The following is a 15,877-nucleotide window of genomic DNA, read 5'->3' as shown; positions in this document are numbered from 1 at the left end:
CTATCACCAAACTATTTTAATCCCATTTCCCAGCAGTTGGTCCATAGCCTTGTATGCCTTGGTATTGCAAGTGCATATCTAAATGAGGATTTCTGCCTCTGTTCCTTATCTATGTCCCCAGTGATTAATCCCTCCACCAAAGGGAAAAGTTTTCCTGTTTACTGTGTCTATGCCCCTCATCATTTTATACATCTAAATCATGTCCCCATTCAATCTCTAAAGCTCCAAGGAAAATAATAGTCTCCATATCTGAAACTCTCCAGCCTAATCAACATCCTGGTGAATCTTCCCTAGGCCCTCTCTAGCACATTCACATCCAAAGAACAAAAAACAAAGAACAAAGAAAATTACAGCACAGGAACAAGCCCTTCAGCCCACCAAGCCTGCGCCGATCCAGATCTTCTATCTAAACCTGTCGCCTATTTGCCAAGGATCTGTGTCCCTCTGCTCCCTGGCCATTCACGTATCTGTCTAGATACATCTTAAATGACGCTAACGTGCCCATCTCTATCACCTCTGCTAGCAACACGTTCCAGGTACCCACCACCCTCTGCGTAAAGAACTTTCCACGCATATCTCCCTTAAACTTTTCCCCTCTCACCTTGAAATCGTGACCCCTAGTAATTGAGTCCCCCACTCTGGGAAAAAGCTTCTTGCTATCCACCCTGTCTGTACCTCTCATGATTTTGTAGACCTCAACAGGTCCCCCCTCAACCTCCATCTTTCTAATGTAAATAATCCTAATCTACTCAACCTCTCTTCATAGCTAGCGCCCTCCATACCAGGCAACATCCTGGTGAACCTCCTCTGCACCCTCTCCAAAGCATCCACATCCTTTTGGTAATGTGGCAACCAGAACTGTACGCAGTATTCCAAATGTGGTCGAACCAAAGTCCTATACAGCTGTAACATGACCTACCAACTCTTGTACTCAATACCCCGTCCGATGAATGAAAGCATGCCGTATGCCTTCTTGACCACTCTATCCATCTGCGTTGCCACCTTCAGGGTACAATGGACGCGAGCACCCAGATCTCTCCGTGCATCAATTTTCCCCAGAGCTTTTCCATTTACCGTATAGTTCCCTCCTATAATGTGATATCCAGAACTGCGCAAAATACTCTAGCTGTGATCAGTCAGTTGTTGTTCTGTAGAAGGATCAATGGACTCAAAAAGTTAACTCTGCTTTCTCTCCACAGGTACTGCCATACCTGCTGAGCTTTTCCCAGCAATGTCTGTTTTTGATTCTGATTTTCAGCAGTTCTTTGTTTCTTTTTCAGTCAATTAATTCCTGGTTCCATGTGATCAAAGGTAATTACCTTTTTTACAATGTGATTATTCAAGTTTTTTACCTTGATACCCTATCCGTTAATACATTTGGAGTCATAGAGACTTACAACATGGAAATAGGCCCTTCAGTCCAACTCGTCCATGCTGACCAGGTATCTGTTTTTGGCCCATATCCCTCTATAGCTTTCCTATCCATGTACCTGTCCAAATGTCTTTTAAATGTTGTAATTATAACCACATCTACCACTTCCTTCGGCAGCTTATTCCACACACACACCATCCTCTGTGTGAAAAAAGATGCCCCTCAGGTCCCGTTTAAATTTTCCCCCTCTCACTTTAAATTTTTACCCTCCAGTTTTAGACTTCCCCACCATTCAAAAAAGACCTTGGCTATTCAACTTGTCTATGTCCCTTGTGATTTATAAACCTCTATAAGATCATCCCTCAACCTCCGACGCTCCATGGAAAATGACCCCAGCCTATTCAGTCTCACCCGATAGTTCAAATCCTCCAGTCCTGGCAAAACATTCTTGTACATCATTTCTATACCCTTTCTAATCTAACAACATCCTTCCTATACCAGGGCAACCAGAATTGTACGCAGTATTCTAAAAGAGGCCTCACTAATGTCCAGTACAGCTGTAACATGACTTCCCAACTCCTATATTAATGCTCTGACCAATAAAGGCAAGCGTACCAAATGCCACTTATCTAACAAAAATCTATTAATCACAGACATCAGCTTTTCAACTGATCCCAGTTTCAGCAGAAGCAAGTCTCCAGATATCCACTATTTTTGTGAAGATCTACTTTTTGATGCCACCCCTGAGTGGCCAAGTTTCAAATTTATGATGACGGTCCCTTGTTCACAAAAGCTTCAGAAAAGAATACTTTCTTTCCATTCATTTCATTAAATCCAATCATAATCACTGATACATCAATGAAATCATTCCTAAATATCTATTGTTCACAACAGAAGCCTAGACAATGCAGCTGTCATCATAATTTAACCTTCATAACCCTGGGATAATTTAAACAAATTGGGTTAAAATTGTTAAACCATCAAATCTATTATCAGGGATAGTAAGAACTGCCAAAGCTAGAGGATCTGAAATAACAAAGTGTAGAGCTTCCCCCTCTCTCGCTATTTATTTCAAAATCCCCTTCTCCTCCCCCATTTCTGAAGAAGGGTCCAGACCCGAAACGTCAGCTTTCCTGCTCCTCTGATGCTGCTTAGCCTGCTCATCCAGCTCTACACCTTGTTAAAATCTATTATCAGGTTGTGTGTGTGCACATCAATGTCACTGCTAGTCAATTCCAGGCAATAATCATTTCCTTCAAAAAGAAAGAATTTAATAATCTCCCCTAAATGTTCAATACTATTACCATCAATTAAACTCCGACTGTCAACATCCTGGAGTTACCATTGACCAGAACTGAACTGGACTCAACGCATAATTACAATTGTTATAAGACCAGATCAGAGCTAGGAATACTGGAGGAAAGAGTGGGAGCAAATTACTGCAGATGTTGGAATCTGTACTGAAAACAACAAATGCTGGAGATCACAGCGGGTCAGACAGCATCCATGGAGAGAGAGCAAGCTAACGTTTCAGGTCTGGAGGACTTTTCATCAGAGCTAAAGTAAAGTGTGGGAGAGGCAGCACTTATGCTATAGCTTGGGGAGGGGGTGTGGAGGTGTGGCGTCGGGAGGCATAGGGTTCTGGTGGAGAAAAGATGTTGATAGTTCAGGTTAAGTGATCGGAATGTGAGAATTGGAATATGATGGAAAACTCCCCACTTGTGGGGATAGGTGCAGCTTCAACATTACATAAGAAGCTCAATGCCAACCAGGACAAAGCATCCTGCTGAAGCGAACATTCAGTCCTACCGCCACCAGTGCACAGCGGCAGCATTGTGTATGACCTTCAAGATACACTGCAGGAATTTGCCAAGCCTCCTTTGAGAGTATGTTTCAAACCTCCCCAACCCCTACCTCTTAAAAAGACAAGGGTAGCAGATACATGGGAACATCACCGTCTGCAAGTTCCCCTCAGACTTTGAAATATATCACCATTCCTTTTTCTGTCGTTGTGTCAAAATCTTAGAACTCTCTCCCTAACAACACCAAGAACACCCGAAGGACAGCAATGGCTCAAAAGGTTTCTCAAGAACAATCAGGAAGGTGCAATCAATGCTTTTCTCACCAATGACTCACAAGTGAATGAAAACTCCAAGCTAATAGTCGCAATGAAGCAAAGAACCTCTATCGCCCATCCGTAATCTTCAGTGGTACTTACACGAATTATGACACTTATTTTGCCCAGGTATGGCTTGAGATCAGGGTAGATGCAGATGGCTCGAATCTTCACTATCTGTCCTGGTTTGTACACAGCCTTGTCTGTCTGGATTAGGGTGGAGACAGTTTCCTTCACAATTTTCACAGAGGTGAAGTTGGTAAACAGCAGTCTTTCCTCTGAGTACCCCTGGACCAACAACTCGTACTTGCTTTCCAGCAAGCCCTCCTAGGAGTTGAGAAAGAGGACAAAAAATGTGAGAGGACAATAATTGCTCTTATTCCAACAAATATTCAGAAATATGCATTGGGAAAGTTCCCATGCACTGTCTGTTATTTTAATCTCTGCTGTCTCTCACTTGTTACACACCTTCAATCTGGTTCTTTCCTCACCTGTTAATACCTTTCTTTAGTCTAAGGTTCTGAGGAAGGGCCACCAGACCCAAAACGTTAACTCTGATTTCTTTCTTCACAGATGCTGCCAGACCTGCTGAGCTTTTCCAGCAACTTTGTTTTTGTTCCTTTTTTAATCAACCTGCTTAAAACCCATAGATTTGGATCTTTAGTTTTCTCTACAGTGTGGAAGCAGGACATAGCCCACTAAGTCCATACTACTCTTCCCACCCTCCCTACTCCTGTAACCCTGCATTTCCCATGGCTAACCCACCTAGCCTGCACATCCCTAGACAATTTAGCATGGCCAATCCACCTAACCTGCACGTCTTTGGACTGTGGGAGGGAGCCCGCACAGATACGTGGTGAATATGCAAACTCTACACAGACAGGCACCCGAGGCTGGAATCAAACCTGGGTCCCTGGTGCCATGAGGCAGCATTGAGCCATTGTGCCACCCCCTCTAATTCTGACTTGAGCCATTAACTCAATTGCCCTCCACAAACATGCCAGACCTACAGAGCATTCCCAGTGCTTTTTGTTTGTATTTCAGCTTTCTCGCACTTTATTTTTGTATGGAGACACAGAGGGGCAGATTCACCCAATTCTGGGTTTGGGGGTGGCACAGTGGCTCAGTGGTTAGCACTGCAGCCTCACAGCGCCAGGGATCCAGGTTCAATTCCAGCCTCAGGCAACTGTCTGTGCAGAGTTTGCATATTCTCCCTGTGTCTGCATGGATTTCCCCCACATGCTCCAGTTTCCTCCCACAGTCCAAAGATGTGCAGGCTGGGTGGATTGGCCATGCTAAATTGTCCATCGTGTTCAGGGGTGTGTGGGTTATAGGGGGATGGGTCTGGGTGGGATGCTCCAAGGGTTGGTGTGGACTTGTTGGGCCAAAGGGCCTGCTTCCACACTGTAGGGATTCTATGATTCTACAACCTCAAGGCCAATTTTAACTCCTCCACTCACAGACAATTGCACTTGTGTCTCTCATCTCTACTATGTACAATTTTTCGACACTCACCATAAGAAAGAATAGCGCTTTGCCATAGAATGGTAAAATCATAGAGATCTACAGCACAGAAGACCCTTTGGCCCATTGCGTCCATGCCAGTCAGAGACATAACATCTATAAAAATCATCCCCTGTGGTATTCTTAATGTCAGGTCATTCCAGAAGTAAGAAAAAAAAGTTCAAAGAAAAACTGAAAAAAGCTGTTCTTGAATCCTTATGCTTTTTTATCCCCAACATTGTGTCCCATGGTGTCCTACAGATACACAAACTATTCCTGGACACTGTCAGACTATTCTGTGAGATTGTGAACTTGCTTTGATACCCAGTGGGAGGAACCCCTGTGTTATCAAACCCTATACTGAACCTACCTCACATACCTTCATTATTATCATTAAATACTTACTGTTGGGAGAACCAATTTTCCAATAGTACCTGAAAGACACAACATGGTGAATAACTCCCATTAGTCAGTAGTGAAAATGTCAGAAGGAGTAAAATATCACATTGTTAAATTCTTTCTGAACAATCAAAGGAACTCGCCTGTATACACTTGACTGTTGTGCCACGTTGACATTGAAATTCCTCTCCTTGTTTTCAAATCCCCAACTGGCCTCTCTTTTATCTCTGTGTCTGTCACCTCTTCCATCTCCACAACCCTGCCAGATCTTGGAGCTCCTCTAACTCTGGTCTCTTGAACATTCCCAGTTTTAGTCACAGAAAGATTGATGACCATGCCTTCGGTTGCCTGGGCTGCAATCTCTGGAATTCCCTCCCAACAACACTCCCCCTCTCCACCTCCTTTTCTCCATCTAAGACATTCTTCAAAACCTATGACTTTAGCCAAACTTTGGATTGGGCACTCCAAATTCCCCTCCTCTGTATGTGACCAGGTATCTAATGCTCTTTGATCAGGCTCCATGAAATTCCTTGTGGTGTTTTACTGCATTGAAGCTATTATGTAAATATGTATTGTTATACTTCCCCATACTAAGGAAAATCTCTTAAATTTGCAGCTGTGAAAAAAACAGCAAGGAGATTGAACCAATCCATTCTTACAGAATTCCAACTTCATCACAGGCTGCCAATTTCTCTGAAGTTTTTGATGCGTTCATCAAATCAAGAAAATTGATTCATCAATGCTGAAGGCATAATAGAGCATGCATTCCCAATGCAGGCAATGGACCATTAAAAATAGCCAGCAAGATCTACCTGTGCATGAACAGATGCAACCTAAACACAAATGCATACGTCATTTCTCCTGATCAGAACCTGTGGCTTTGATCCCAATCAAAATGGCCAGTGAGATCTTCATTTCCTTTCTGATCACATCAGGTGACAACAGCACAGAATCACAAGATGTCAGGTTGAAACAACTCTACAGAGGCTTGTATCCCGTTATCAAGTCACCCTTTATGTACACATGCATAGTAGATGACACTGTTTCAGCTTCCTCAGAGCCAGCCCTCAGAGTGAACAGAACCTCTGGCCCTCCATTTTCTATTTGTCAGCCAAGGCTCCCTGATTGGACCAAATTAACAGCCTCAATCAGGGATCTCATATTCTTTGCAGTCCACCTGACTGATCTCGTTACAATCGCTTCAGAGGTTTTACTCGTAGAAACTTTGCTAATCTCCAAGACCGGAGAATGTGAACAGACTTGGATAAGCTAGGCTTGCAATTTCCCCTTGAGAGTTCCCTGCACATGATGAATGGTGTTAGGCTTGGGGGCTGACGTTTGCTGTTCTGTAGGATGTTGTTAATTTGAAGCAAGACTGAATGAAATTGCCAGACAATTTTGCACTGCAACAATGTATTTCTGCCCACATGTTTTCTTTGCTCCAACTGGCATTGCTGTCCCCCATAAATATGGCAGAAAGGTAAGATAGGCTTAGGAAAGCAAAGACTGACACTGTTTTTAGAACGTTTAGATTCAGAGAGAATGAGACTTGAGTGTTGATTACGACAAAGTTTTGATAAAAGTATTTTGAAGAGTCATGTTACACCTGAAACATCAATTCTGTTTCTTTCTCCAAGATGCTGCCAGATCTGCTAAGTTTCTCTAGCATTCTCTGTATTTGTTTCAGATTTCCAGCATCCACAGTATTTTATTTATATTCTAGTGTTGAGCAGGACTTGAAAGTTGACGAAGGAGAGACCATTCAGAGCTTTGAAAGGAAGAGACTGATATTTCAAAGATGCAACGGCCACAGTCCCAGGAAATCAGAACTAGACGAAACAGCGACAATTTGGACAGTGAGATTAGCAAGGCTGGATGAAAGTTGCTGGTGCAGTGGTATTGTCATTGATTTAATTATCCAGCAGCATAATGTGATGGGGCTGTGGGTTCAAATCACATTGTGGTTGCTGCTAGAATCTAAATACAATGAATGTACCTTGAATTAAAACTTACCTTCTGTATGGGTAACCAACAACACTTACAAAAGTCCATCTGATTAACCAATATCCTTTAGAGAAGTAAATCTGCCATCCCTACCTGGTCTGGCTCACATATGATTCCAGACCCACACACATGTGGTTGACTCTTATCTACCCTCTGGGCAATTAGGGATGGACAATAAATGCTATGCCAGACATCAATGCCCACATCCCGTGAATATGGGTATTATGGTCTGTCCAGCTTTAGGAAGCAGTATATAAGATTGCAGTGGAGTTGGTATATACAGATGGTTCAGTGAACGACACAGCACAAAAGGAGACATTTGAATCATCATATCTTGTAGTGATTGGAACGAGGGCCAGGTGGATCTCATTGATTATGATTGGCATTAAAAACCTGGATCAATTAGGGAGCCCTGTGTGACAGATATAAACAGGAGATTCTGAGAGTCTCATCGTTCTAGAGCCTGGCTCTGAGCTGACTGGTCAGAGTCCATGTACTGTGCACGTGTAAATAAAGGGTGACAGCATACTGGCCTCTGTACAGTTATTGCATATCTGTTTTATGAGTTTTTAGTTGGAAATTAATGCTTTTGATTCAAAAGAGGAAATTGGAATTCTCAACAAGAGCTCTAGCACTGTGGAAAAATTAATAAATGCATTGCAAGAGTGATAAAACACCCTTTCAATGCACCTAGTTATAAATGCAAGTCAGGATATGTTTACAGGGGAACTCTTTCGAGTTGAGCTCATTGCTTGGCTAAGCCAGCTCACTACACTGTTGCTCACGATGAAATTTGCGGCCACATTCTCTTTTAAGAGTAGGAGACTACAGGACTGACTTGATTTAGTGTGGGAGAGAGAATCCACCCCTGGTCTAACCAGATTAATCTCTTGTCGTTAATGAGATGTAGTTTATCGCATGTTAGCAACTAATTACAGGTTACATTGACATGATAAACATAGTTATAGAAACATTGAAGAGGACAAAATGTTATGCCACACTCCTTCCAGATCCTATGCTGCTCTGCCCACAAGTCTCTATGATATTTTCACAGTGAGGGGCGTTTACGGCGCTCCTCAGTATTAACCTTTCCCAACCCATTTACAACAGCTCCCATCTAAGCCGGTGGCTCAGTGAGCAGTGTAGCTACTGCTGGTTTTGAAGGTCATGAGTTCAAGTCATTTCCAGTGGGTTTTCTTGTGTGAAATTGAAGATGACCCTTCAGTATTGAGTTAGGAAAGAGCTGCATTGTTACTACCCCTTGGATAAGGTGTTTCAAAGCACTTCACAACCAATCACTGTTTAACTATAGAAAAAAAACAAGGTAGCTAATATAATAATGCCAAGATAATCTTTATTTGTTGGGAAATAGATAATGTTCAGAACTCAGTTCTCAGGAAGGGTCACCAGACCTGAAACGTCAACTCTGATTTCTCTTCACAGATACTGCCAGGCCTGCTGAGCTTTTCCAGCAATTTCTGTTTCTGTTAACGTTCAGAACTCTTCTCCAAAAAAATAGAGGCTTGGAATCTTTCACATTTAGCCTAATGGTATGAGCACTAGACTATTAATCCAGCGAGGCAGACAATGTTCTGTGGACCTGGGTTTAAATCCCACAATGGCAGATAGTGGAATTGAAGTTCAATAATCTACAAAAAAAAATTAAGAGCCCAACGACTGTGAATCAGTCATTGGCCTACACGGGACTAATAACTGCCCTCTGGGTGATTAGGGATGGGCAATAAATGCAGGGCTAGCCAACGACACCCTGTGAATAAATTAGAAATAGCCTTGGGATGTAGGGACACCCAAAATGCTTTTAGGAAGGGAGTTCCAGCGATTTGACCCAATGACATCATCAAAAGAAAGGGATAAAGGGGCGTGGAAGGAGTTTTGTGTGAAGTATAAATTCCAGCATGGAGCAGATAGGTCAAATGGCCTGATTCTCTGCTGTATATACAACATGAAGTGATTTACTGCCTTTGTCAATGGTGAGTTTTGCTAAACTGTGCCGTAGGATTAATCACACTCAAGTTCCACAGATGGTGGAAAGTCTGGAATTAAGAGTCTAATGATGACTATGAAACCATTGTCAATTGTCAAAAAAAAACCCATCTGGGTCCTTTAAGGAAGGAAATCTGCCATCCTTACCTCCCCTGGCCTGTTTGTGACACTAAACCCACAGCAATGTGGTTGGCTCTTAACTGCCCTCTGGGCGTTTAGGAATGCTGCCTCGCCCACGACACCCACATTCAGTAAGTAAATATAAAAACAAATTGTGTCAGAGGGCCGGCAAGGCCTTGGATTGAACTCCCAGCTGAAAGCATCTGTGGTAGTGCAGCATTCCATCGGTATCACACTGAAAGGGGCAGCCTGGATTACACGCTCCCCTGGTAGAACAGTCTAGGCCCAGAAGATATAATCTCCAAATAAGAGGAAGGATGGGAGGGTGGGAGATAAAGGGATAGGAGGGAGATGAGGAGAAGGGGATCGGGTGAGGTGCGAAGTTTCTGAGGAGCAGGGGAAGGAGATAGAGGGGACATGGAGTTAGGGGAGGAGGTTAGGAGGAGAAGGAGCTGTGGATAAAGAGGACTGGGAGGAGGAAAAGCAGATAGAGTGGAGTGGGAATTGGGGAAACAATCCCAAAGGATACTATCCTAAAACAGAAGACTTGCATTTAGATAGCTCCATTCACAACTTCAGAACATCTCCAAAATATTGGAGACCATCAAGCTTACTTTTTGAAGTGCAGTCATTGTGGTAATGTAGGGAATGTGACAAATCATTTGTGCACAGCAGGATCCCACAGATAGCACTGACACAACGGCCTGATAATCTACTTCAGTAATGCAGGTTGAGGGATATGTATCGGCTAGGATACAGGGGAAAGGTCCCCCTGACATTCTATGTAACAGTATCACGAAATCTTTTCACGTCCATCTAAGGGTGGTTCTTGGTGTAATGTTACATTTGAAAGAAGAAAGCTCTGGAGAGCTAATCCAATTCTGTGGGACTAAAGCCCTGGATTTTCTGTCTCTGAGAGGTGAGAGTCTTACACCCTGAGGTTTATAATTTTAACGAGTTGTAAATTTATGCTATACCTTTCCTGCTAATGTATGCCTTAACTCTGCTTTATAGCAGGAAGGTACAGAGAGCTGTTAGCAAAGGAAATGTATTCTAGGCATCATTCCGAGAAGCATAGAGCACATGAGCGGGGAGATTACGATAATCTTTTACAAGACAGTGGTTAGACCTCAACTGGGGTATTGTGCACAGTTCTGTGTGCCTCATTATAGGAAGAGTGTGAAAACATTGGAGAGAGTGCGGAAGGGAATTGTTCCAGGGATGAAACAATTCAGTTATGAGGAAAGATCAGAGAAGTTGGGACTGTTGTCCTTAGGGAGGACAAGGCTAAGAGGAGACTCAACAGAAGTTTTCAAAATCATGAGGGGCTTGGATAGAGTAGCTGTGGAGAAACTGTTCCCTCTCATAGAACAAAAAAGCATAGTTTTAAAGTGTTTTACGAACAAAGCAAATGGGAATTAAGAAAAAAACACACAGCAAGTAGTTGGGTCTGGGATATACTGCCTGAAAGTGTGGTGGAGGCAGGTTTAATTGAGGCATTCAAGAGGACATCAGATGATTATTTAGATAAATGAAGGGCTCTGGAGAAAATGAAGGAGATTGGCATTAAGTTTAAAAGGCTCAGCGAGCCAGTGTAGATACAATGGGCTGAATGGCCTCACTATCTACAGTGTAACAATTGTGTGATTGTTCTACGATATCTTACCTTGGGCGAAGGTGCCTTCAGCACTGCTCAGATTCTGTCCATCCTTGCTGATTTGAGCCGTTACTCTCAGAGGAAGCTGACTGCCCAGAAGTGGGCACACAGTAAATGTCATGTTAGCTTTAGGGTGGATGCTGCTTGGTGCTGTAATAATGTAGGTCGGTCTTCAATAGATAAAAAAGAAACAGGTTACACATATAATTACATTCCTTTGGTTCGCCATCCCTGTTACGCTCATTCACATCATTCCAAACTCACCCTAAGATATAGGCTTCTGCAAGACTAAGCTGTTCCAAGTGGTTAAGATTGTTGATTGACAAGAAAGTCAAAGGGTATCAGGTGTCAGCCGAAAAGTACAGTTGATGCCATAATCAGATCGACAATTGTCTTATTGAAAGGCAGAGCAGTCTTGCAGGGTTTCAGATCAGAATGTAACAATATAAGAAATAGGAGCAGGAAAAGGAAGCCTCAAGCCTTCCCCACCACCATTCTATAAGAACAGCTTTGCTCCAGTCCTCAGCTTAGTACAGCATGTGGCTCAGAGGTAAGTGCTACTCCGTTACAGTGCCAGGGACCTGGGTTTGATTCTGCCCTTAAGTGACGTGTGGAGTTTGCACATTCTCCTTGTGTTTGCATGGGCTTGCTCTGGTTTCCTCCCACAGTCCAAAGATGTGTGGATTAGGTAGGTTGGCCATGATAGAGTGTCCAGGGATGTACAGGCTATGTAGGTTAGCTGTGGGAAATTTGGGGTTATGGGAACAGGATAGGAGGGGATTGGTTGCTCTTCGGAGGTCTGGTATGGACTGAATGAGCTGCTTCCACACTGTAGGAATTCAATGATGACAATTCTCTTACATGCCAGTTCCCTTCATTCCCCTCAACTCCTCATTATTTCAAAAATCTACCTACCACCTCTTTAAATAGTTTCAGTGATCTAGCTTCCATCACTCTTTGGGGTAGAGAATTCCGGACGCTTGTTCCCTCTGAGCGACAAAACTCTTTAGCCTACCTATCCCCCCTCCTCCCACCTCAAGCCGCACCTCCATCTCCTACCAACCAACCTCATCCCGCCCCCTTGACCTGTCCGTCCTCCCTGGACTGACCTATCCCCTTCCTAACTCCCTACCTACACTCACCTTTCCTGGCCCCATCCCCGCCTCTTCGACCTGTTTGTTTCCTCTCCACCTATCCTCTCCTCTATCCCTCTTCTATCCGCCTCCCACTCTCTCCCTATTTATTTCAAAAACCCCCTTCCCCTCCCCCTTTTCTGATGAAGGGTCTAGGCCCGAAACGTCAGCCTCTCTGCTCCTATGATGCTGCTTGGCCTGCTGTGTTCATCCAGCCCTGCACCTTGTTGTCTCCAAAACTCTTTAGCCTCTCAGTCTGGAATGAGCTTCCCCTTATTCTATAACAATGTCCCTTAGTTGGAAGTTCCCTGACTAGTGGAAACATCTCAACATCTATCCTGGCAAGGCGCTTCAAAATCTTTTACATTTCACTCCCCCCAACCCCGATCCCCACCATTATTCTAAATTGTAATGAATAAAGGCCCAACCTGTTTACTCATTGGTTGATCTTGATGCGTTAACCCTCTCATCTAAGGAATATATTTGTGTATGTAAAGCAATCAAAGGGCTTGATCATGCAGAGAGAAAAATGACCTCCTCTGTTGGCAGTGGGCAGGCTGGGTTGGGGGGAGCAGGTATTTTGATGGGGTAAGGGGGTGTTATAATGGCAGGTAAGAGTCCAGAACAAGTGGCGAAATTAGAGGCCAGCTGCTCAGGACAAAATCCCTTCGAAAGTTTGGTGGGAAATCTGGGACTGCTGAGGCTTGTTTGGTGGGAGGTGTGGGTTGGCATTTGACGTGGTCAATGGAAAGTTTCCTAACAGATGTTCAGAGAGTGGTATTGGGCAAGTCTACTGAAAGGTACAAAACAATGGTGGCAGATAGAGTTAGGATATTAATTACCGTGAACTAATTAAATGGTAGGGCCAAATAACTTCTCCTAATGTTCCCATCTGCGAGTCAGATCAGTGAGTGTGTGAGCAACTCATCTGAACCATTTTCTTGTTGGAAGTTGACCTTCCTTACTGTCCACTCAGAGTCACAGGACGGTGATGTAGGACAGGAGCTCTGGCGGATTTTGTTTTGTCCTTCCTTGTATTTAGTTCCATGGCCGCTGAGATCAGCCGTTTCAGCATACATCAGTAATCAAAGCCTCCTCTAGATGACTCAGTGACACAGTGCATTGTCAACCTAGCCACCGTGTTCAACTTTGTGCCGAACACCTCAGGGACCTAAAAGGGTGGGCACGCTGAGTGAGATGAAAAGGAGTGGTAAAAGGCTGGTATAGAGCCTAAATGTTAGCAGGAAACATCTGGGACAAATGGCCCATTTCTCTTACAACAAACAGAACGCTGAAGAACTCAGTGAGTGCAGCAGCATCAATGGAAAGGGAAAAAAAAACGAGCTAATATTTTGAGTCCACTATGACTTCTACCAAACTGGAGAACAGTTTTCTGAAGAAGAATCAAACTGGGCACAAAATGTTAATTCTGTTTTTCTCTCCTGCCAGACCTGCTGAGTTTCTCCAGCATTCTCTGTATGAGTCTCAGATTTCCAGCATCCAGCATTTTGTCTTTATTCGAGGTCCTGTTTCTGTAGACTGTACGTAAATGCTGTGCTGGATGCCAAAAATGCAAAGTCAAATCTGAAAACAAAGAAAATCAGTAAAGTATTGGAAGTTCTGTGCAGAATCTGAGGGGGGAGAGAGGAACAGAATTAATGTTTAAGGTCAGAAGGACACAGATCTGAAAGATACAGCCAGGAGCAGACAGGTGGTGAGGGAAGAGGTGAGGTGGCATCCCAATACTGTCTCGCTGGCGTGCCATTGAGTCAGTTGTAAGAGATTTTGCCACAGCTTTTTCATGTTTCGGAGTGCGGAAGTGCGTTGAAAGCTCAGATCAGGATTCTGGCTATCCAGTGGTGAAGCGGATGGTGAGGTTGGATGGCAGTCGGGTGGCTGGTTCCTAGTGAGCTGGGCTGGACCCTAGCAGTTAGCAACAAGACAGCATCACAGAGGAGAGCGTGAGCCCAGCACGGGGGAGAGATCGAGCCCAGTGCGGGGTCGGAGGAGAGCTTGAGCCCAGCACAGGGGAGAAATCAAGCTCAGTGCGGGGTCGGAGGAGAGTGTGAGCCCAGCGTGGAGGAGATCGAGTTCTCAAAGGGAGTGTAAACCCTCCTGGGAAAGCCCATTGTGGAGCGTACGCAGGCCCGTAGCTAAAGAAGGGCTGTCATTCTTTATTTTTTCAACTTTATACTAAGAAGGACTGTACTGTTTAACTTTTAACTTATTTCTTTACCTTTTTAATTTTGTACCTAAGATGACAGCAGTAATGGAGACTTTGTACACTTTTCACTGTACTCCTGTGTCCCTGCACTTGACTATACGTGACAATAAACATAATTCTAATTTGAATTCTAACATTCCATCAGACCCCAAATGTCCACTGAATTGGCCAAATGAGAGATTCTCCCGTGCATTTTAACTTGTGGTTTGTGGGCCCTTCCAGTTGGGACCTGGGTTTGTGGGGCTGTGTGGTGCGTGGGATTTATTCTTTTTTGGTCAATCTTTAGACCACAGAGAGGTCCCTTGGCAGCAATGGCCATTCCTGCAGTGACAAGACCATCTGGCCTCAGAACCATCCATCCATGTGTACCTGGAGCCTGTATGCCTGTTCCCAACAACTCCTGCCCAGATTCAATATTCCAGGTCTGAAAGTGCGAGGTCGTGCGGGTGCAGTCCCAGTAATGACCACCACTCCCGGTGGCACTGCTGAGCTAGCAGCTATTGAGGCAAATCCTGTAGTGCGCACGACAATAAATGTAATTCTATTTTGAATTCTAAAATTCCAATCAGACCCCAAATGAGCACTAACGTGGCCCATTAAGAGATTCTCCCTTGCATTTTAACTTGTGGTTTGTGGGTCCTCCAGCTGGGGCCTGGGGTTGAGGGGGTGTGTGGTGTGTGGGTTTCATGTTTTTGGTCAGCCTCCCAATTTAATCCGCGGAGGAGGAGTTCCTGTCTCCTTCATAAAATCCAACTTGTTAATTCTGGTTCTCTCTCCACAGGTTCTGCCTGAACCTGCCGAGGTTGTTTTTTTAAAACTTCCTACATTCAACAGAGACGCAAAAAACGCAACTGATTGCACTGGGGGCATGAGAGATGATTTCAATTTTCCAGAGCCAGGAGGTTGGGAGGATATAGTAACATCGTGAGAGGGTAGAGAGATTTAAATAGGTTGATTTTCACTCTCTTAGCAGGTTGGTCACACTACAATGTGTCATGGTCCTATGGTCCCCATCCTCACCCCCCAAACCCAAGCCCCTCCTCGAGCAACACCACCACCAGCAAAAATATCAACAATACAAGCCAGGTCCCACCACCAATGTAACCACTAAAGTCAGGCAAAAAAAATACACAAAAGAACTGTGGATAACAAGGTGTAGAGCTGGATGAACACAGCAGGCCAAGCAGCATCAGAGGAGCAGGAAGCTGACGTTTCGTGTCTAGACCCTTCTTCAGAAAATGAACAGGAAGGATTTGAGTGAGATATGGGCCAAATGCTGGCAAATGCGACCAGATTTCTTTAGGATATCTGGTCAGCATGGACAAATTGGACCAAAGGGTCTGTT

General features: G+C 44.1%; 1 protein-coding gene across 1 annotated transcript in view; it reads right to left on the bottom strand.

Annotated features, from left to right (window-relative positions):
* LOC109917208 (CD109 antigen-like) overlaps nt 1-15,877 on the bottom strand; it is a 27,626-nt gene that overhangs the window by 9,487 nt on the left and 2,262 nt on the right. Inside the window, exons 2-4 of the mRNA XM_048601390.1 lie at nt 11,185-11,345; nt 5,397-5,425; nt 3,591-3,815 (exon numbers count right to left, since the gene is read on the bottom strand). Of these exons, the coding sequence (XP_048457347.1) occupies nt 3,591-3,815; nt 5,397-5,425; nt 11,185-11,345 (415 nt within the window). The remainder of the gene's footprint in view (nt 1-3,590; nt 3,816-5,396; nt 5,426-11,184; nt 11,346-15,877) is intronic.

The sequence above is a fragment of the Rhincodon typus genome, chromosome 9, assembly GCF_021869965.1.
Source record: "Rhincodon typus isolate 14 chromosome 9, sRhiTyp1.1, whole genome shotgun sequence".
Classification (NCBI taxonomy): Eukaryota; Metazoa; Chordata; class Chondrichthyes; order Orectolobiformes; family Rhincodontidae; genus Rhincodon; species Rhincodon typus.
This window is presented reverse-complemented; position numbering and strand designations above follow the sequence as displayed.